We start from the raw sequence: 23,411 nt of genomic DNA, 5'->3' as shown, positions 1-23,411 counted from the left end.
TGATTCTAAATAGGAATCCAGTCCAGCAAAAACTATTGACAATGGTGCGTCAGGTATATTTATACTTGAGCAACTTTTTGAAGTACTGTCTGTGTACTTTGATTACATCCTACGGTACATTTTTTTATTTTTGCTTGTGTGTTTACTTAGTAAAGTAAGTACTAGAGTAAAAATACAGCAGGAACCAAATGTTTACAGACACTTCATAAAAAGACACATTCACATTTTTTTTTTCATTGTCTGACATGAAACCAGAATCAACTTTTATTTTCTTTTGGGTCAATTAGAATTTAAAATATATATATTCTATTTCTACCAGAAGAATGAGAGACAGAATTTTCTACACCTGCTCCTTTATCGAAATAAACTGGTTTACTGTAAGAGACAAAAAACGCATAATAGTTTAAATAATTTTGTGTTAAAACTTGATAGTCTGAGCATGAAAGCATGCTTGAAACTATAAATACTTTTGCAACAGTCTGGCGCTAAACATTCACCTGAGGAGAGCTTCTTTCTTCATGTCTCAGTCTTTTCATGAATGCTGCGATTGTGGCACTAGAGCACCTGCCTCTTCTTTGTCTCCAGAATGTGGGTCAAAATTATAAGAGGTGACATTTTTCTGCACTGGCCACGTCAACAATGGTCCCCTCCGTCAGCTGCTGGAGAAATGAGTTTGTTTTGTGAATAAGCGTCACCAGTGACTTTAATCGAATGTTCATCTGCACATAGTCCATGTGACTGTGCCCTCATTCTAGATCTGCGTCAGACTCATTTCATGCCATTCATTCAGCCTTACATTAACATTTACAATTTTCCTCCTTTGTAGGTCAATATTAAAATTTGTGGAAGTGTCATTTTTAAGTAAGAAAAGGGGTGATTAAGTTAAATAAACCAACATACATTTTATGTTCTCATTTAACCTCTCTCTTGGTACAGCTGCGGGTGTTTTTTTTGCCTTTTTCTGCAAACTGGTTTCTGTGTTCCACATTTTATTGGATACTTTTGTACATCTTTGCCGTGTTTTTTGTGGGGTTCGGCGGATTGTCTTTTACTGCAAAGTCCATAATAGTCCTGAAGAAAGCAAGAGACATTTGAGATTTACACATTTCTTCTTCTGAAACACTGAAGAGGCACCAAGAGCCCCCACACACCTGCAGCACAGTGGAGGCGTCACAAGAGGCGCTGCAGGAAACACAAAAGGGACAATGGAGAGGATGGTGAAAGACTCTTGTGGAGTAGAGGGAGCTGCACAGGAGGGAGCGGAAGGAGGAGGTGGAGCTGACCAGTGCAGGACACCACGCTCTGAAACAGGGTCAAACTCAGGAGGCGCTGCACCGTTTCAGAGGATCAGAGGAGCACTGAAGGCTCCAAGTGCTACAGTTTCCCCTACTTCCAAAAGCATGCTGGTCAGGTTGGCAGGACTAACCCCTGAACACAATTTCATTGTACGGTTGGTCCACCGGTAAAACGTGGCTTCCCCTCTTCAGGTCGGTGGGGAGTCCTTGGAGGAGTTCAAGTATCTCGGGGGCGTGTTCACGAGTGAGGGACGGATGGAGCGTGAGATCGATAGACGGATCGGTGCGGCATCGGCAGTGATGCGGTCGCTGTATCGGACTGATGTGGTGAAGAGGGAGCTGAGTCGGGGGCAAAGCTCTTGATTCACTGATTTACACTCCCGCCTATGGTCATGAGATTTGGGTAATGACCGAAAGGACGAGATCGTGGATACAAGCGGCCGAAATGAGCTTCCTTCGCAGGGTGGCTGGGCGCACCCTCCGAGATCTGGTGAGGAGCTCAGTTACCCGGGAGGAGCTCAGAGTAGAGTCGCTGCTCCTTCACGTCGAAAGAAGCAGCTGAGGAGGCTAAGGCATCTGTTCCGGATACCTCCTGGCACACCTCCAGGCATGGAGGTATGCCTCCAGGCATGTCCAGGCATGTCCTATTGGGACAAGGAGACTATGTCTCTGAGCTGGCCCCCCAGAACAGCTGGAGGAAGTGTGCGACTGTGCGTGGATCGGGAAGTCTGGGCATCTCTGCTGAGACTGCTGCCTCCACGACCCGGCCCCCGGATAAAGCGGAAGAAAATGGATGGATGAATGGATGGGTTGTACAATGACAAATAAAGCACTAACTAGCAACTTACTTAACGCAACTTGTGAAAAGTGTATATATTCCTGTTTCACGCAGCAAACCTATACACTTAACTGTTCAGACAAGACAGAGACAAGGGATCTTTTGTTCCACACAGCCCTTATATCCTTTATCCTTTACCTTCATTGGTACACATAACTACTTTTATTGATAGATTGGTGAGAATATTAGTCTTTTGAGTCTTATTTTTGTACTTTAAGTCAAATTTCAAAGGCCTAAAATAGCTGCAACAAGGTTACTGTATTATTATTATTAATTTTTTTTCACCATTGCACAAGCTGCCAGTGTTATCCTTCACTAAAACAACAAGTCATGTGAACATTATGCACTGTAAGTGTTGGCAAGGACATAACAGAGAACGCTCAATCTTTTTACGGCTAGTTAGACACACATGACTCAGAGCGCTGTCTTTAACCTGCGTAGAATAGACTAAAATAAAACAGCCCTACAGTATTTTTTGCAGGTCAAGTCATCATAGAAGAAAATGTTTGTACAGCATCCACAAATGCACAAAGCAATATTTTTAGCCCACTCCACGAGGTTGTAAAATGTCACCGTTGTGTTAACTGCTTGTTGTGCTGGCCCACTTCTTGAGTAAATACTCCATGGCCCTCTCCCCCTTTTCCTGGTAGCGGGGCTTTTGTACCAGCTACGAAAGAAATTATGTCAAAAGAGTCAGGCATTTTTCTGAAGGAGTAAATAGCATGTGTCGAAGTGATTTGCAGAAATGTGAGCTGTCGAGGCATCTGTAAACTGCAGAGCCCTGACTGTCACCACTGACAACCTCCCAAGAGCAGCGCCCGTCCAAGTAATTACAGGGATGTTGATGGAGGGACAGTTGAGGGATGAAATGTAACCTTCTGGAGTTGCGTTCACTCATAGTTTAAAAATGAGGTGGTGGGCAGGTATCCTACGGTGTAACTCTGGTAGCAGTGAAAATGCTTGGTTTAATGGCTAATATGGTTAATGTCATTACTGGCACATTCACATGAAACAAAAACAGACACAAAGTTTGAAGTTTAAATTACAGTCCAATTATTCAATCATAAATGTATCCAAGAGCTGTGACAATTTTGAAAATTGTTTTGTTTAAGATATTGGCCTGTGCCCTCCATCTTAAAATGTGACAACGTGAACGCAGCAGATGTACCACACTGGTCACAATGTATTCCAGAATTTTACCAAGTGGATGTAATGACCTCCTTTTTGCATAATATTGAGGTCACTGTCATTGATTTGTTATTTTAAATTATTCTTCCACTTATTTATCTATAAAGCTCATCCTGTTTAGTGTCCTGTCACCCAGTTATTACGCATCCACATACTCCATAATTATGAGCATGACTGCTGCTCTTTTCCTGCTGCATGTGATGTAGCACACTGACCTACTTTCCCCGTGTCTTGCTGCGTATGTCTGACTCTGTAGCTTCACACACACAGTTGGCTCCCTCTATACCATTTCATTACCATGCATATAGCGTTTGAAGTGTTTTAAAAGGCCAATACATAGTAAACACAGCTGTTGTTTTGAATTAGCATATCCTTTGTAATTCGACTGAGGAGGTCTTGAACTTTGCAAATGTCATGGAAATCCAAGGGTAGCAAAAGGTCTAGTATGAGCTTGACGTCACTGAGCATGTCAGTAAGTGCTTTAGCATGAACAAATTATAATAATTTCACATCTGAGCACTCAGGTGTTGCTTGGTGATATACCATCCTCATACCAGCAACAACATCATCTGGGTCACTCACATCACAGTGGACGTTAACCCACTTAAGTATTTCCTGGACTGGACATGATGAATTCTGTTGAAACAGCTAGTGATAATTATTTTAGTTCAGCAATGTCATTTTACTTGTAAGTTTTTCTCTGGAAAAATACAAAATGCTCAATATTAAAGCAGAACTAAGTAACTCATGCCCCTAGAGGCCATTAGCTCTTCAGGCAGTGAACCATGAGACCTGGGCTGGCACTAAAGTAGGGCGACACGGAGACCTAATTTGTGATAGACACAGCCATACTGTATAATACGGGTCGGCTCCCGAGTTCTCACAGCCGGCCGGCACCCTCCCTCTGAATTGCATCTCAGGTGAATGAATGGGAGCTGCTTAGTTCGTGAGACAGTCTCGTCTCACTATCCGTCCTCTCTTTGTTGCGGGCTCCATCGCCTGTGGTGTTCTTCAAAAAGTCATCTCCTGTGGACCTCATGTGTCGTCGTTTACATGAGTAGACATGTATGACAGACAGGCTTTGACTCAGGACTTGTTCCAGACATAGTTCATCTATAGCCTTTATGGACTCATTGACGACATATTGCATAAGTTACATGATGTAAAGACCGGAGACAATCTTTCCAGTCCTGTTCATTCATCCTTTTCTTCAATGACGTACGCAGAAAAAAAAAGGCTCACAGAAAATGCTTTGAACTGCATCATGAATGACGAATGAAATATTGATTCCCGTTGTGGAAACAATACTGAATGTATGGCGGAACTTTAGAACTGAGTGTTATATATTATTGAATGTCTTTTGTAACCATGGACCACGGAGGTCAGTAATTTGTAAGTTCCTGTAAGTCCGGTCAATAAAGATTTATGCACACATTAGAACTCACATCCAACTTCCTTAAGGCATAGCTTCTGTCTAACATCCTCATTCTTCATAAGGATAAGTGTAAGCATGTTTTCAGGGAGCAATACCATCACAGAAATGTAAACCAGTCTAGTTAACTGCCAATGAAGAGGCTTTAAAATTACATGGACCACAAATTCACAAATTTCCATCGGCTTTAACACACCCAGTTAAAAAAAAAAAAAAAAAAAACCTGCAAAATATTTTGAACATTGTGTGGCTGGCAAGATGTTAACAACCCGTGACAGCTTTTTTCGCTTTACAGCCCAGATGGTGGAGGCAGAAGCATCAATGCGTCCTCTATATGTGGATAATTGGTTAATCAAGTTAGCTGTTGAAAACGTATACACCGTCTCACCCTCCTCCACTCCACTCCTGCACACTCTTGATTAAATTACATTATATTCTCTCTGGATACTTACTAATAGTGCTTTTATATGAACAATACTCTTAGGACAGCCCTTCCCTTCATGCAAATTCAAAAGAATTGCAATAAACCATTTGACATAATTTGATCAAAGGTTTCAATACTGTGTTATCTGTGATTGTCGAAGCTTTTTGTGCTGCTGGTGGAAAATCTCTCTCTTTTTCAGCCGTCGTTTTGGTTCGAGCCACGAGATCCACTGGCACGTGAGAGGGCTTCACATGCGTGACGTCATCTGTTGTTCCCTTGGCCATTGTTGATAGTTTAATCCAGAGCTTTTGAGAAATGATGAGAGTCAGTCCAGTACTTTCTTCGTGACTCGGCCTTAAAAGGAGGCAACGGAAAATTGTGTCAACAAATTTTGTTGACAACAAAAACTGTTGACATTAAATAATGTTTCGTATGATTTCGGGGAGCGGCAAAATGTGGGCTATGAAGTAAATAAAGGCACGCAAAGAAGGTCGGGTGGACACTGGAGGTGACAGGACACAGTGCACACTTATACATTGGTATGTATTTAATTTCACTACAAATCCACTAACTATTTCATCAACCAACCAGTGACCAGTGCACCTCTCGGCTACTTTGAGGGATGGAACAAAATTGTTGTTTGAATACTCGACACTAATTTGTCGAAAATGTAAAACAAACTGATGGCAATGCCTCCACAGCTTTTTAAAGGAAAGAATGAGTGATTATCATTAAGTGCAGCCATGTGAGTGATGCTTTCGAATAGATGAAAGCCATTACAGTAAGCCTCTTATTTGGATGGCTGCCCCCCGTCTGGTCTTTGCATAGACGGGACGGTTAGGTACGAGGAAGTTGGATTTAGTTGCTGCCCTATATTAAATTTCACAGGTACAAGGTGTTCTACTTTTAGTGTTGGTCATAAAGTCAATGATTGGCCAAGCGTTACCGTACTTCCTACTCAAATGCCCGAAATAAATACTAGGTTTGTTACACAATACAATTTTGTCTGTCATTTAAAGCAAGAACTGATATAACAAATGTGTGTCATGCCCAGTTTGCACAATGAAGATTTAAAAACAAAGGAAAGTCACAAAAGGCTTGACACATAATTTTAACATCTCAAAGCTAAAAACTAGGGCACTTTGATTATGTGCTTGTATGGCTCTCTGAGAATATAATGTCACCAAATACACAAACACATCATGTCCTTTTATAATGGAAAGGAAATTGGCAGTTAAGAGCAGCCCAAGGCTGACTTTTCAGATTCAGAAATATCCGGTTTTGTGCTTCCCCATAGAATGTAAAAAAAAAAAAACACCCAAAAAACACCCAAGCAAAAGATTTAATAAATATATGATATAAATGTTTTAGGACTGTTCTAGTGGTATACTCATTGCAAAACTGAACTGGATATAGTGTCCCTAAGCCAGAGGTTTGGAGCTATGGGAATATCCTGGGAGAGGCCAAATGCTAACAGCATCTTTGGTCTTTTGGTGTGACTGAGGGCACACAGTTCTTCCGTACTGTGATATGTTCTTACCTGAGCTTAGATGAGTTGATACATAACTGTCTGGTCTTTGTGCGTGCCCGTGGAAGAGTGTGGTCGCTTCAAACTTCACCCCGGTTGGAGCTATAGGAACATGCAGGGAGACGACAAATGCTAACATCTCTGGTCAGACAGGTACGCATCAACTCGTCTAAGTTGTAATGTATGTAAAAACGGTGGCCTGTTCTTTTAACTGGTGCTCAGGCGCTCATTCTCAGCCACTGAATGTTTTTCTTGCGTGTCAGTCATTTATCCCTTTTCTGTGGAAGCATAGACAGACTTGAATGGTAGGACTAGCGCAATGTCTCGAGTTCATGTCTCCGGGTCCCGTACCGATGGTAAATAAAGTTCTCCTGTATAAGCCATCCAGACTGCTGCCTATTTTTCATCTATGTTCTCGAACACCATTGTTTATTCTCTCACAGACTATAAAAATACCTTTTCAAACAAAATTCATACAAACCTTTGAGTTCCTCTCGACTAGTTTTGAACCAGTTTTAGCAGTGGCTGTAAATTTAAAAGTGTAACCCAAATGAATTATTATCTCACTATATTAAAAAACATTCAGCACTTACAATATCTGAAAAATAAATCTCATAAAATTCAGCTGAACAAAAACAGTCAAAGGTCTACTCATTGAAACATGGTCGAGGCTTTATTACACCTTTAGACTTCCTCCTTGGGGTCCGGGTGCCAGGACCTTAGATACTCACAGGCTTTGAGACAATGTACAATGAACACATAAACTGTCCATTTCCCCCCCCCCAAAAAAAACGTATTCTCCAAAAGCTATTTAATTGAACCAATTCTCCCAAACACATTTATCTCTCAGCCTCCGCACAGTGGCATTAAGAGGACACGCTGACTTCAATGAGACATCAAAGCCTTTTACAGTGAAAAAGGTGGTAGACTAAATCAAACGTTAATCGGTTTTGTCCTGGAGTTATTTTTATTCAAACGTGCTGCAGGGGAAAGGGCGAGGCCTCTTTTATTTCCTTGGATGAATTAGCTTATAATGTATTCAGTGATTCTCTGAGAATTCAAAGAAGTCCATGAAGCGGGACGCAGAAAGCCAGGGCCAGTTCAAGACGACTAAATTGAGGACCATCAATGCAGCAGTTCATCGTTCGCTCAACATAATATTTTAATCCATTAACTGGAACATGCTTCAAGATTTAACCTTTCAAAATGGTACAAAACAGAGTGGCCATTCCTGTAGGAAAAGTACCAGATCGGTGCAGTGGACACACGTCTGACTTCAGACACACAGGCACACAGGGGATTTGATTGCCTTCTGCAGGGGCTAAATGCTTTTTAAACCACGTGTTTTTCTTCCAGTGTGTGAACTCACAGCGCTGAGTGACAGAAGTGGGTCATTCAATATCAACAAACTAGTGCACAGACAGAACTTTACACAAGAGAGCTAATAAGCCAAAAAATTAGATCAACAAGTATAAACATTTATTTAGAAAAAGTAAAAAATGCCAGTATTCCATCAATATTGTTTCTTGTCTAGTGATTTTCTGTATTAAAGCATCAGAATTTGGCCAATTCATTAACATTACAAATGCTTATAATAATTTGATTTACTCATTTTAAACAACACAAGTATGGTCCCAAATATAGTACTGTTGAGGTGATAATAGATCGAAAAAAGTGCAATCACATAAAAATACAATCAATCTCTTCTATGTACAAAGTGTAATAATAGATAAAGTTCTTTTACATTCAGAAATATTAGTCCTTCTAAGCACAGTCAGCCTTCACGGTCAACTTCTCCAGGGACAGGTGTCGATTGTGGAATGACACATTAGTAGTATTTTTGTGTAAATATGGCTTTTTCCTGTCCAGTGATGGCGCAGCGCAATATAGTCCAACGTGAGGGCGTTTGTATGGCCACGTGACAGTCACCTCGTTCCTATTGAGTGTTGACATTTCTTGGAATTGCTCCGTCCGTCTAGCGAGCATGCCGGCTACTTGTAAAAGTAGGTCACGCTGAATCCTTTGTCACTTGATCGAAAAACGTGCGCTTGTTTCTCCATTGTTTGTTCCGTTCCAGCCTCAGTAACTACAGATGGAGGAGAAACAGCTTTGTGTGCCATCAAAGGTCTATTATTGAGCCCACCTTCACCTACTTTTGCCTTTCTCGTAGTTTAAGGTGAAAACACAGCAGAGAAACATGAAAATCTGAAGACTGTCCAACCAAATCCCCATTGGACTTTGTTGGAGCAAGGTTACGCAGGAGTACGAGATGAGATTAGCCCTTTCATGGCGCCTAGTTTGGTTTTGAAAAGAGGTGATGCTGAATAGACATTGGGAGGGAACGGCCTCGACAGCACTGAGGATAAATTACACGAGTGGTTACAGTATATCTTCACATAATTCTGTTGATTTGAGCTTTGAACATAATAACTATTCACCAATTTTGATGAGTACTGCTATGATTCGACTCGTAACAAGTGGTCCCTCAATCAAAAGTCAAAACTAGTCATTTCAAACAACACTAGAATTTGTAGGCGTCAAACAAATAAATAAAATAAAATAGTGAGCAAAGTGAAGCAAATTATTCTTCCATATTTCCATATGAATTCCCTAATTCAGATGGAGAATAGCAACATAATTAATGTTAATTTTATATGGGCTTTTTGTGGTAGTTCAATGTCATCTGTGTTTTCTCATTAACAATTTACCTTGCTAAATGGTCGGACCCCAACACAATAGATTTCAGTCATTGGGTATGGGCGTGTTACAGTTGCCATGGTAGATATAGACTGGCCCGTCGCAGTGGTAGTAAAGCTGAAACACCTCCCCGTAGCCATGTTCCCTCCACCAGGAGCACAGCTGCCTGTTCCAGCCACAAGCCAGAGGGTAGAAGAGCTCCGGGTGCTCCATGCCGATCATCGTGAAGAAGTCCTGGTCCCCGAGGTGCCCCTTGAAGCGGTACTGATCTGCTAGCCGGGCCACGTGGTTGGGCTGTAGGAGCCGGTTGTACAGGGTGGAGTTCCTCATGGCTCCCAGGTCCAGTAACATCACACCACTGTTAAACCCGGGCCGGCCGTCTGGCGGAGGACTGCCTACTTTGGTCTGAGGGTTCTCCTTACGATACTGCCAAAATGTGTGCCTGTAGAAAAACAGCAGTTATATTAAAGCTCCCCGATCATTCTTTACTCCTGCTCAAACTAAACGTTTGGAAACCTCCATGTTTAATAATAAAAGCGATAATAAAGATTGTGTTCGACACAGAATTTGAAGGCGCGGACTAGGTGGGCAATTGAAGTAAAAGTAAATGGAATTTTGGCACCATGATGCTTATAGATTGAGCCATCTAATGACAGATATGGCCTTTAGTAACAGTAACAGTGCTTTGTGGAGAGGGTTGTGCCCGAAGCATTACATCTATTTTAATCTAATTTAGATGACTTCAACATGTTCCATCAATACAATTTAAGATCTTGCAAAAAAAAAAAAAAAAAAGATCGGCAAAAGTCCTCAAAGTTCACTATTTGCATTTTCTACACAAAACAAGCAGACTTACTTTATATGGAAGCCAAGGGATGCAGTAATGTATGTGGGAAAACGACAGCTTGTATTTCACATGTGACCTCTAACTGTGTGGTATGATCAGATATGGTGGGAGAGTCAGATCTTCTTAGTCATGCTTTGATATTATTACTGACCTATATTCCGCAGCTGTGGGCTGACCGCGCTCCTTCACAGTGTTGTTACATGTTGTCAATTTGGTGACTAGGGACATGTTATTCCACAGGGCATTTGTCATTATAAAGAAGACTGCTACGTGCCCCAATACACATTCTCGTGTTTTTCTACTTGGGGATTTGATGAAAGGGATACAATATTTTCACTCACAATCAACTACACAGGCAATGTAGATGCTGAAGCCAGCTTCACATCTGGATGCAACCAGCTACAAACTGGGAAAAGGGACATTATGTCCAAAGTAGCTCAATCATCACCGAAGACAAAGCCCTTGTGCAATAAATGAAAAAAATGCCAATAAGCCCTTGGCCATTTCAATTATGAAGCAGCAATTATTGCCACACTACAAAAATGCAACAGTGGATATTTCAACAGACAACCCAAAGCTATAAAACAGTCAGTGATGGATAAACAATGAAGTTAGACTAAGCACATAGCAGCAAACGATACAACCCCTGTTACAATAGACTGTAACATGTGGATCTTTGAACACCATAGGACTAAGACCATTCCAACAGCCGCAAAACCACAGGTCTTTCCCTGGACTTTCATTTGTCAGTGGTGCCTTTGAAGACATGAACTATGGCTGAGACACAATGCATCAATGTTCTTTAACAACAGATCCAGTTTTTGTGTTGTTTTGTACAAGTACACCAAATCCATGCTGTAAACCAGACTGCTATGAGTCCAAGGATCAGTGTTTCGTCAAGTACCTCGACTTCAGATGTGGCACTCACACCTCCACAGACTTTTTGCACCAATTTACACCACTTCCCCACTCGAACTCGAACGAAGTGTGTGTCTCAGTCTCTCTCACCATCTGAGCCTCTTTAGCGACGAATGCAGAGGCATTAGGCACTGATGGGACATTCTGTGCTGCCATACCATGTGAACTTCATTTTGTCCAGTAGTAGAATGCTCTCAGAGGAGAAACAGCTTCAAAGATACTCAGATGAAAGGTCTCCTCCACACAATGATAAAGCAATGTCAGCATGAGATGCATACATTGAAGTGTATTATGTCATTGCACGAAAACTGCATGAAAGAAGTTGTCCCAAACAGCTTTTCTTGCATGGATTTCTTTGCACACACTGTTTATGTACTGTTTCAGCAAAAGCTGTTGATGAACGCAGTATGCAAATGTGCCATTGCAATATTAAATTAGACTTTCTAATATATTGTTGGTTATCTTATATAATATCTAAATGTTACCTTATTGTTATTGTCGTCAGCTACACAGGAATATTAGATGCTGTCTGAGCAACAAAGTCTGCAAGTATTTTTTTTTTTTTTTTCAACAGTACAAGATTTCATAAGATCCATTGCTGCAATCAATGTGTAGGAGTTTGAATCAAGTACCTCTGAAGTTTCTGGCTAATGTCACATGGTGTGTTACGGCTTTGACAGTGACACTTATGTAAGTAGGCTCAGTCTTAGGGGATTTTAAACATTTCGACTGCAGCTGGAGGGGAAAAGACACAGGGCTTTTTCCAATAATGAACTTTTCAGTGACAGGATGTGCTCTGAATGTGACTGGTGGGAGGATGTGTTCTGCTGCATAATGCTCTATCCATTAGCACCCAAACTGCTAAGAGCCTGCGGCACTAGTGACAGGAAACACAGTGGAAACTAAGAGGACATGCACCAGGGCTGTATTTGCAAGACTGATAATAGACAATCACAGTAACTAGATAAAAAGCAAAAAAAAGAATCACATTTATGAAACAGTTACAAAAGTTGCCCCATGTGCATTTAATTCATTTCATTGTCCTAGAGCCACTACAATGTGAAAAGCAATATCCTTTAAATCTTCAGTGACGTTCACCAAAAAATGTCAACTCATTTTAATTTCCTTAAAAATGCCCAAATGTGGAGGAGAACTGAGCCAAGACTACTCTGTATTGCATAACTGTTCAGATTAGACCCTGGTAACATTGTGAGACTTCTTTACATACCTAATGAGCTGGCCATGGCACTGTGATGGAGCACAACTACTCTACTCCACCAGTGAATATCAAGAGATAGTGCCATGCGGTGGTATCATTTATATACATGATGTCAAGTGTAACAAACCCCAATGGTTACATAACTCTAAGTCTACTTTGTCTTGAGTTCAATCACCAGCATCAGACTCAGGAGGAAGACACCTGTGTGAGTGTTTATACTGGTGCACAGCTGCTGCAGGGCCCGCTCCCACCAGACCTTACTCACTGTCCCTCACACACACACAAGACACATTGACGTCCTGTTTTGTATTGGCCGGGATGGAAAGCAGAAAGTCTCTGCCATGCTTGTGTGTGTGTATTTTAGAGAAGAATGGAAAATCACAGAGGGTAATACACAGAGGGTTTCAGACTGAGTCGCCTGTTTACTCGATGTGCTAATGCCTCCCACTGGTGTAAAACGTCAACTGTAGATGGTAAAGTATTAAAAACCTTTTGCATCTGTTTTGGATATATATGTAATTGTCAAAATGGTCAGCTTTAATGTGGCTTGCCCTCACCTGTACACAGGCTGCATCTCTCTGGTGATGCCTATTACAGCCTCAGGAGGAAAGTGGTCAAACTCTTGGAAAAGGTCTCTGATGTTAGTCTTGTATTTAAGGTCCAGGTCAAGCTGCACAATGTGGGTCAGATCTGAAAAAGAAATAAGCAAAACAAAATAATGTCAAGACAGCAACAAATAGACATATTTATGGGAGGAAAGATTTGTATTTGTATTTTTTTTTATTGACCTTTATTTAACCAGGATAGTCCCACTGAGATTACGAATCTCTTTTTCAGGGGAGTCCTGGCCCCAGAGGGGAATCTATTGTACATGTTTTTAGTGGTAGGGGAAACCGGAGTACCCGGAGGAAACCTACGCAGAACATGCAAACCCCACACAGAAAGGCCCCGTCCAGGTGGGAATCGAACCCGGGACCTTCTAGCTGTGAGGCGTGAGCACTAACCGCTGCGCCACCGTGCCGCCCAAAGATAGATAAACCGAAGTAGAAGTTATACTCGGTTCAAACAACATTATTAGTGCTTCTCAATAGGGAACAAATGATGAACCATGGCATATTCTGATGGAAACAAAACAGAAACAGTATTAAACCATATGGCTGTTTTCCTGGAGTGGACCACACAGGTCAGAATGACCTGTTCCTCTCCAGGACCAATTTTGATGGATAGACCACTGGCCGACAGACTATTTTTCTGCTTCTAACACATCGATGTTGAGAATAAAATGTTCCTAACATACAGTATAACACCCACCAACCAGACCCATTTTTTTTTCAGTGATCACAATGTTATGCCTTTGTGTCTTTGAGCATACAAAACAAAAAGTTTACCTAAAACAATTAGACTATTCTCCCGTTTATTCTAAACTGTAAACTACCACTTTCTTTCGAATAGAAATAAAAGAAAGAAGTGAGTGTGGCTAGCCAGACGACTTCCTCATATGTGAGGGAGAGTGGATATCTAGGCTGCATAAATGCTCCAGTTTGTGCATGCTAAACAATGACTGAAACCAAGCATTTGTTCCTTGGACCAGCCAGTGATGCAGTCTCATGCTACTGCATATTTATTCATGCTCATAAAAAGCAGGCATCTTGTACTGCTGACAGCGATAAACTCAGTAACTGGGTTAAGTCTGGACAATAGTAACCACCAGGATGTGCAAACCTTCATCTGTTCATTGTTTCAGTTTCCTTTGTTTTGCTTGTTACCACGGTGATGAAAAGATGGGAAATACTCCAGAGTAGCATGGGCATAGAGGCGTAATAGACCGGATGAAAAAATGTTTACTTTCAGCCAAAGATGACAGCTTTTAGTCTGAGGGCAATGAAAAAAAATATTAACATCCAAACCTACTCAATAAAACAGCAATGGGGACGGAGGATGAGTGCTACTACCGACAAGCAAAGAATAGAAATAATATGATACAGGTGTTCTGTAGAGTAGCATGTCAAGGATTGTTATGGCAATGTTATGGCATTTCGCATAATGTGCAGCTCAATTTTATGACATATAGAGTATGTTCCAAATTATTATGCATATTGTATTTCAGTGTCATAAAGGTAAAAAAAAAGCTCAATTAAAATCATGGATGGTATTGTCTCTCAGAGCTCTTTGAATCACTGAAATCAATCTCAGAGACCTGTGATAATTAGTTTGTCAGGTAAGCCCAGTGAAGGGAAAAACTACTGAAGGAGGACGTTCCAGATTATTAAAAAGGGACTATACAGAGTTTAAAAATGTTGAAAACAATTTTTTTTCCTCCCCCTACGAGTTCCAGCAATGTCCTAATGTGTAGAATGAGCCCAAACCTATTCACCACAACTGCCTCTAAAATCCTTCACTCAAAAAGTTGTTTCTTCGAGTCCGAAGTGCCGTCATGCACGAGCTTAATATAGAGATGCAATTACAATTAATAAGACCTGAGGCAGCAGTACTGAGCATAAAATGACCAGCTTGCATCTAGTTTCTTTAAGCAGACCACCATTTTCAAGCAATATTGGAAAGAAAAAGGATCTCCCTGCAATTTCCCAAAAGATTTTTTGGCGCTGGGATTTCGCTGCTCGTGAGTACGGCAGGATTGGAGCGGTAAGCACAGGTTCATAAATGCCACATGCCCTCTGGCGTATATGGTAAATACATAAACACAAACACCATTTTTGTGTGCAATGTTGATAAATGAGGGCCACTGTGTTTATAATGGGTTGCCTTATGGTACATATACTAATAGGTTTTTACATGCAGTTTTTGCAGGTTTTGCAGAGGGGGAAATTCAAGATGCATTAAATGTCAAGTGTATAGTGCTTTATTTGTCATTAGACAATTGTATGCAACGACTGGGGCTGGGCAATTAATCAAAATGTAATCAAATTGCAATCTCTTCTTTGGTCAATCTCAATAATCGTCATAGGACTTTAAAATCAACAGGCTTGCAGCCATTTCTTTGTCACAAACAGTACCTAGTTTTGGAGTTTGGACGAGACAATGGAAGACTTTTGTGCGTTAAAGGGACTATAAGGAGTTTAAAAATGTTAAAATTAAGTATTTTCCTCCCCCTACATGTTCCAGCCATGTCCTAATGTGTAGAATGAGCTCAGACCTGTTCACCACAACTGCCTCTAAAATCCTGTACGGTCATTCAAAAATGTGTCACTTCGGCCCGAATTGCCGTCATGCACGAGTTTAATATAGAAGGTGCAGTTACACATATGGCCTGAGGTGGCAGTAGTGAGTATAAAATGGCGAACTTGCTTCTAGCCCCTTTAAATGAGACTTGATGAAAGCATTTGTTCTTGTTTGAGCTGAGGTTTGAATAAAAGATGTACTGTATCTAATTTTGTATTTAATCTATTATGAAAAAATAATATCGAATAGAAAATCGAGATTGATCAATAAGGGGAAAATAATCGTGATTAGTTTTTTTCCAGCCCTTGCTACGACTGTGCACCGCCATTCTGGGCAAACATGACAAGCGTGTTTTTTGAGGATGGGGAAATTTGAGCACACAGAGAAAACCTACGCACACCTGGGGAGAACATGCCCTGCCTAGTCAGGGATTCTCACTCAAGATCTTCTTGCTGAGAGGTAAGAGTGCTAACCACTCACCGTCACCGTGCCATCACTCTTCTAATGGGGTCTGACCAGTAAAATTGTCAAATCATCAAATATTCAGTGCAATTATTATATGGAAGTTAAAAAACATACACATGCATTTTTGCACTAACTAACAAATAAGCAATGACGGACGTAGAACAAACTAGGTGGCACTGGTTTGTGTTTCAGTGACAGGGAGATGTCAGTATCACACTGGACACTGGCCAGTGCTCTGCAAACAAGGAAGCTGTCTGTCACACTGTCTTTATTCACTGTAGCAACATAGGGGCTCAACAAAATATTTCCAAAGGGGTGTGAGCCAAATTTTTATAGTGCACGGCTTATCGGGTGCCAGTGAAACAGGAAGGGGGATTCATGTTGTTATTGCACTGAGAGTTGGTGGGTTTGATGTGAGCTCAGTGACTACCAAGGTTTGTAGGTACTAAGTTAATCGGTTTATGGGAACTGTTTTGAGATTGGGTTAGGGCATTCGTGTAATATCTCACTCTTCACAGAAGAATAGGAATTACAATAGAATTTAACAATTTCACAGAAAAGGAAAGGAAAAACTATTTAGTCAGCTACAATAAGTTGTGTCATCAATTGTTTTTGTAATAAAGTATGTTAAATGGTCACTGCTCCAGTAATTAAATGACAAATATTCAATATAATGATTTTGTAGAATCGTTGAAGCATATGTGGCTTTATAGAATCAATATTGGTGTGTACAGTTTTATACAGACTGTACTGTGTGAGAGGTAAATGTATAAGAGGCATGACGTTCAATGGCCCAGTCAGCCTTAGGGCACAATCAAAACCCACTCTCGTTTGACTCAATGAAGCGCAGCACTAACCAACATTATTATCTAACCCTCTTCAGGGCCAATCTGGGCCAACCTCATTAAACCTGTAATGAAGATCTTCATAGCGGGCAAAAAAAAACTTAATTGAATATGTACTTAGGATTTAAAAAACAACAACAAAACAAAACCATACTTTGAATGCTTTGACATTCCAAAGACTAAAAAAATAAGATATATACTTAATGCTTTCATTCTAACATAGGTTGGCTAGTTAGAGAAATCTGCTGTTGTTGCCTTGTATTATAATTGTGTTCCCTACTGCCCTCCCAGGAAAAGTTCACATGGGCACTGTCAGTATGACTTTGAATGGAAAATATAAACTTGAAGACTCAAGTCAAGACATGCTTGTGCCTCCCAGCGGAGTCCAATGATAATGCATAATTGATGCAACAAAAACAGTATCTAAGTTAGCGCAAAAACAGCAACTTATGAATGGAATTCTAGAAACTGATGGATAACCCTTTCATCACAAATCATCTAACAAGTTAGGCTAAGCTATATTCAGTCTCCCTTTGTAGCTGCTCTTTCAGCTTCAGCACTCTGTATTCATTTAAAACTTTCATTATTACACATAAATGATAATGTCCGATGTGCGGCTCCCTTTATGGTGTAAAATAATAACAGAGTCTCGTGCAGCAGCCCACGTTTTGCCGTAATGCCCTTTGAGAGATAAAAGCAGGCTTTTAATAGAAATGTGTGGCCGCTCGCTTGGTTCAGCCGACCACTGGCACATGTGGATGATCAATAGGGATTTAAAGCACACGTCCTGGGCACATGTGATGGGATTTGAGCACCAAGGAATATAAAAATGACTCTACCATAGAATTCTAGGTCTCTCCTTATGATTATGGTGCATATAGTACATATGGAATGAACACGTTGAAGAGGTTAATTTCATTATTATTACTATTACTATAACTATTACTATTACTATTATTATCAATAAATGTATTTATTTTTTCACATTTTAAAAAGTTCAATATAAACTTCAACTAAGTTTTGTGCTCCAATACAGAGCTTTTGCAGTCAGACTGGATTTCGGTTCTTCAGGTAACTATTGATCCAGACTGCGAAGCCGAAAGGCTGGGTTTGTCTGTAAACAAAAACACTGCAGCACACACACTGAACTGAATGGCAATGGCAGTACAGAGTGCTGCTTCTTTTGGTCAGCTGGCACACGGGGGCAGAAATGTGAGAAGCAGCAGGGCATCTTCCTAAATCCCTAGGGCTTCCGCAGTTAGACACGTGCTATTTGGAGGAGTCCCATACTGCTCCTGTCCAGCTGTGCACCACTGTCAGTGAGTACACACAAATAAAGGCTTGACCAATCAATGCAATAAACCAGCGCCATCACAAAATTTAAATATCTAAATCTACAAGGATTTCAGCATTTAGATCAGTACTTCGGAATTTTTTCAAACATAGTACCTCAACACAAAATATTTCACCTTCCGGGTACCACAAGGCCTAGAACAAGTACAAACGGGTGACAACACCAGGTCTAAAAAGGGTCTAAAATAGACCTAAATTGCACAAAATTATGTCTAAAGTAACCGTGTACTCCAGATCTAAGCAGACTACATCCATTACAACAGATTTGTTCTTACTTTCAGGCATGATGAGATGCATGGCCACTGAAAGGAAGAAGATGGCATCACTGTAGTATGCTCCAGATCCTGCACTGAAGTGCTTCTGCATGGCCTCCACAATAGGGAACAGCTTGTGTGCAAGGTCCACTTCATTGTGAAATAGCACCTATGACATAAAAGTACATATTTCATTACTGCCTGATGAAACAGTAGTAATGTTAAAAGCTAAATGAACAGATACATAGAATACAAAACAGTAAACACAGCCTCTCCAACACCATGACTCACACCAAAATCGTTTGACAAGGACCGGGTTTTTCTGCTCCACCTGCTGAACTAATACTACAAGACTCAAAAACAGGATGTGTATTAAGTATCTTTACCGATTAGGTAGGCGTTATATTTTATTGATTTATTGATTTGTTATCGACCTTATGTAGTTTCTTCTGTTGTTTTAATTCACCCATGTTTTGTACAGCACTGTATGATTTTTATGTGTGAAAAGTGTTTTATAAATAAACTTTACTTACATACTTACTTACTTACTTAATCACTGTACGCTGATTTTCAAAGCTGGTAAAAAGTGAAAACACATGTTCAGAGCTCAGAGGCAAGCTGAAAGCTACTGGTCATTCCTGGATAAGTCTGACAACATCAGTAAAGTGTAAAAGGCTTTAGATAATCCTCACAATATGCATGCGATTTAATAAAGTAGGCCAGCATTTAGACTTGCTTACGCTCAGGTCATCACCAGTGGAAACCCACGCAAGATCTTTAGGTCAAATACATTTTTACTTAACTGAATGACCTCAATGTGGCCGAAGCTACTGTATATGACTCATCAATTGTAATGTAATCAAAGTGCCAGCGTTGCTAAGCAAGAAACAGAAAAGGCAAATTACAAATGGAGCACTTGGGTTAGTTCTGGATAATGAGCAACAGCATTTCAGAGTGGAAGTGCATGCAAGATGAAGTACCTTGAACAAACTTATCAACAATTTATAACAAAAGCAGTTGAGAGCGAGTTATCCTTTTTACACAATGTAATTTAATCAGTTACACGTCAAGACCATAGACTGTATATATAAAAGGACAGCTTCTGCTCACTCCTCCCCGTTTACCATAATGACAACGCTCGTGGGGGAATTCATGGCGGATTTACAGACTCCCTCTCCCCAGCTCTGACGAAGCATGTTCCTAAAAAGGGCATACGGGCGGGATCTTCACCGTAGACTCGGTCCTTGCGTGACGTGTAGCTCGCGCTGCTCCAATGCTAACAGTCCGACCCTCATTAACTACGAGATTTCTAAAATTCTTCTTACGAAAACCAGCCTGCTATCTTCAATTGTGACTAACCCAGCGTTATCTCAGGAGGAATATCTAGTCTAGTCTAGTGTTGAAAAAATTTAAACTCCAATGCTTTTCAATGGGGAACTAGCGGCAATATGGAGGTACTACAGCAATGGCGGTGTCGTGGGCATAAAGCAGAGCAGCCAGCGGCCATTGGTTTTGATCGATTTTGCGATATATCGTCATATTTTGCGGGACGATATGACTTTTTATTCCAATATTGATACTGTTGATGGCATCATGCATATTAATGACCAATAACATGTATATTAATGACCAGCATCATGTATATGAATAACCAACTTTATGCATATTGATGAGGTGGATAGTGCTCCACTGCTGTCACAGGTCCATACGAGCGATCGCTTTTATAGTTTACTTCCACAATTTCCGCCGAGTGTTTTGGTGAATGGTTTTATAAAATGATCGATCTGTTACAGTGCAAGAGAAGCAATGCCCTGTTTATGAACATTGTTTTTTGCCAATCATAGGATTCTTATCATTTGTTTAAAACATAAAATGCCTACCATGGCCCCCGGATGTGACGACATCACGATCGCTCGTATAGAGGCCAATAATAATCGAGAATTCAGTCAGAACAGTAGAGGGCAGCACTACAACTTTAAGCCCTTGGACCAGACACTGTCTTTTTATGATAGTTTTTGTAATTATAAATAAGATTAATTTGGGGTTGATTTATTCCTTTTGAAGTGGGATGTGGTTTCTTGTTATTTCAGATGTAAATGAAGTGAAGTCACTGACAGATCAACAGACCCATTTTCAGTGTATAAGTCAGGGGTCATTCATTCAGTTATTTAAGAAAATGGGGTTCAAACAAAGCACACAAAAACAAACGCCAAGAAGAATGAATCGTGATATATCATAGGTTATTTTTATGAAATATATCAATTAACAAACTACCGGTGTATCGTAAGGTTATCGTTATCTTGAGCCATGTATCACGTATAGAAACGTGAGGTACCCAGAGGCTCCCACCCCTAATACTAAGAAAAAGTGCTTTGCTACGAATTTGGCAAGTTCATGTTGAGTGTGACGGTCACACTTGAAGAATAACTAAAGAAAAAGTTGGCATGCAATTCATTTGAGAATGTTCTTAAGAAAAGCCACAATTAACTAGATCTGTGACCCTGCTTCCCTGTTTAGCATTAACATTTTTGAAGCCAAACAAATATTCTAGTGATTTTTTTTTTCTATCTGAAGAGTCATCTTCGTGCAGTGACCATGGCAATGCATTCCCACGAGTTTGCTTTATTTTGATCAAAGATTTTGATGATGAAGAAAGGGGTCACCCAAATGACTCAACTCTCAACAGTAAAAATATTTTCTATAAAGGACAGGAAATTGACCCAAATAACATGTTGTAACAACTTCTGGTACTGGTTAGGACCCTTCTGTGGTATCCACAGAATGACATCTGTGTTGTTATGACCCACAGAGGCCAGGAAAACTTATGAACATTCCATGAACATTGTATTTAATGAATCACAAAGTCTAGATATTGTTTTTCTTTTCCCTCCGTCCTCTTTATTTTCTAAAGCCTGGCTTTAGAAAGGAATAGGCAATTTCATCCCTACGATGCATGCACTGTGGAATAATAATTTACTCCTAATGTCATAGGATTACGCTGATTATACTTTTTCTTTTTCCCTCCTGATCAACAACTCGAAGCCTACATTTTGTACATACCAACAATAAAAACTCAACTAAACTTGAATAAATAAATCCCACTCAGTATAATTAGACTCAAATGAGTGATGATGACTGATGAGATAAGTAATCTCTAAACAAGTTCATGAGCTTGAGCTCTGTGAAACACAAAAGAGAATTAGGGCAGAGCATCATGGAGGCCACCTAATCCTCTCCTTTGGCAAAGGAGTGTGGTGGAAAGAAGATCAATACTGCCCCCTTGTGTTGGCATTTACAGCAAATGCATATTTTGTGAATTTTTGAATAAAGTGATTCCCCACCAATCTGCACGGAGAAGCAGCGTTAGCGCTTCTCACCTCCAAGGTCCAGGTTAGATTCTCGCCTGGATGGAGCCTTTCTCTGTGGAGTTTGCATGTTCTCCCCGTGTCTGCAAAGGTTTCCTCCGGGTACTCCGGTTTCCCCTACCACTAAAAACATGTACAAAAAGCCAGGATGAATGAGAGTGTGTTTGAGTGTGCAAGTGCGGGACAACAGATGCCCCTGGCTGTGCTCCGGTGTGGTGTGTTCATGCACTGTCCCTACCAAATAAATAAACCAAATAAACCATGACGTAAAAACACACAGATATTTGTAAAGGTCTTTGAGTTTCTTGACGTGTGTTATATAAAACCTATTAATAATAATAATAATAACAATAATAATAATAATCATCATTATTATTATTATCATTACTATTTTTGGATGTGTCATCGGGGCATTAGAGATTACAAAACAAAAAATATAGTGAAGCACAGAACCTACCTCATATTTGAATGTTGCATCAGATAGAAATTCCCGAAGCATCCTTTGCCCAAGCTCCTGACTCGCTGGGTCACTGACAAAATGAAGAACCAGCACCTCCCCATTGTGAAAGTGTGCATGTTTCACCATTGACAACATGGCCACTTTAAACTTATCCTGCAGGCTCCGACTCTTGTCCACTTTTGTGAACATCATAAGTGCATGGTAATGTTGGTCTGTCGCTTTACTGTCCGTTTTACTGGGCTTAGTCCTTGAACTTTCCACCTCTTCATGGTGTTCTTCTTCAGTGTGCTCCTCTGATTCTGGTGAATGTGTGAATCTGTTGTCGACCATGAGGTTTGCATCATTCCTGTTGGTGTTAAGATTGGTTTGGGTTTGCTTGATTCTTTTGGTTGTGCTGGAAAAATTTTGCTTCTCTGTGCCAAAGTAGTAAAAAGCAAAGACAGCGAGAGCAGCAGCCAAAAGAACAACAAACTGGTAGGATCTAAATGTACTGATCCTGCCCATGGTTCTAGCCACAAATCTGAGGATGCCCATTCCTTCTGGATATTGTCATGAGAATGGGGGTATGAATGAAGCCTGGAATACCATGCTGCTTACGTCAACATTCCCACACCTGTAAAAACAAAATAATTTAAAAATATGTCAACATTTAATTACCATACACTTGGCATCACGTGCAAGACATTGGAACAGTAGCCTAATGCAGACGTTCACTTCATTACACCCTACATGTGATTTATTACAGCAGCATCGGGCAACATGTTGACTTGCACCAGGCTCCATCAGCAGCCCTCCAAGCTAAGTATGCTAAACGAAGATCTGCTGCACCCGATTTGACTTCAGCCAATTGTATGAATCAAATGCAAATACCAAGTCAAATGCACGGTACCTATTGAAGACAGGCGTCGGTCCGTGCATGTCCCCGTGTTGTAGAGCGCGACGATGATAAAAGGGTCTGCAGAAAACATACACATCACACCATTAGCGATGTAGCTGCTCAAGCTGCTGCTCTCACAAACTCCGCCCCGCCCTCCGATGATAGACTGTTGCCAGATTTGTTCAATTTCCGTTCAAATACCACGCTATCCTGCTAATATCTGTCA

At 40.6% G+C, this 23,411-nt stretch overlaps 1 protein-coding gene across 1 annotated transcript; it reads right to left on the bottom strand.

The window, feature by feature from the left end:
* Positions 1-9,445: 9,445 nt before the first annotated feature.
* On the bottom strand, positions 9,446-23,315 carry xxylt1 (xyloside xylosyltransferase 1). Its single transcript, XM_079575539.1, has 5 exons — positions 23,198-23,315; positions 22,306-22,921; positions 18,505-18,652; positions 12,944-13,076; positions 9,446-9,844 (listed from the first exon to the last, which is right to left on the bottom strand). Exons 2-5 carry the CDS (start codon positions 22,840-22,842, stop codon positions 9,448-9,450), a joined length of 1,215 nt encoding a protein of 404 aa, XP_079431665.1. The 5' UTR covers positions 22,843-22,921; positions 23,198-23,315; the 3' UTR covers positions 9,446-9,447.
* Between the last annotated feature and the right edge of the window lie 96 nt (positions 23,316-23,411).

Source organism: Gobius niger (assembly GCF_951799975.1).
Source record: "Gobius niger genome assembly, chromosome: 17".
Taxonomy (NCBI): domain Eukaryota; kingdom Metazoa; phylum Chordata; class Actinopteri; order Gobiiformes; family Gobiidae; genus Gobius; species Gobius niger.
The sequence above is the reverse complement of the archived record's forward strand: the minus strand, read 5'-3'. Positions and strand labels throughout refer to the sequence as shown.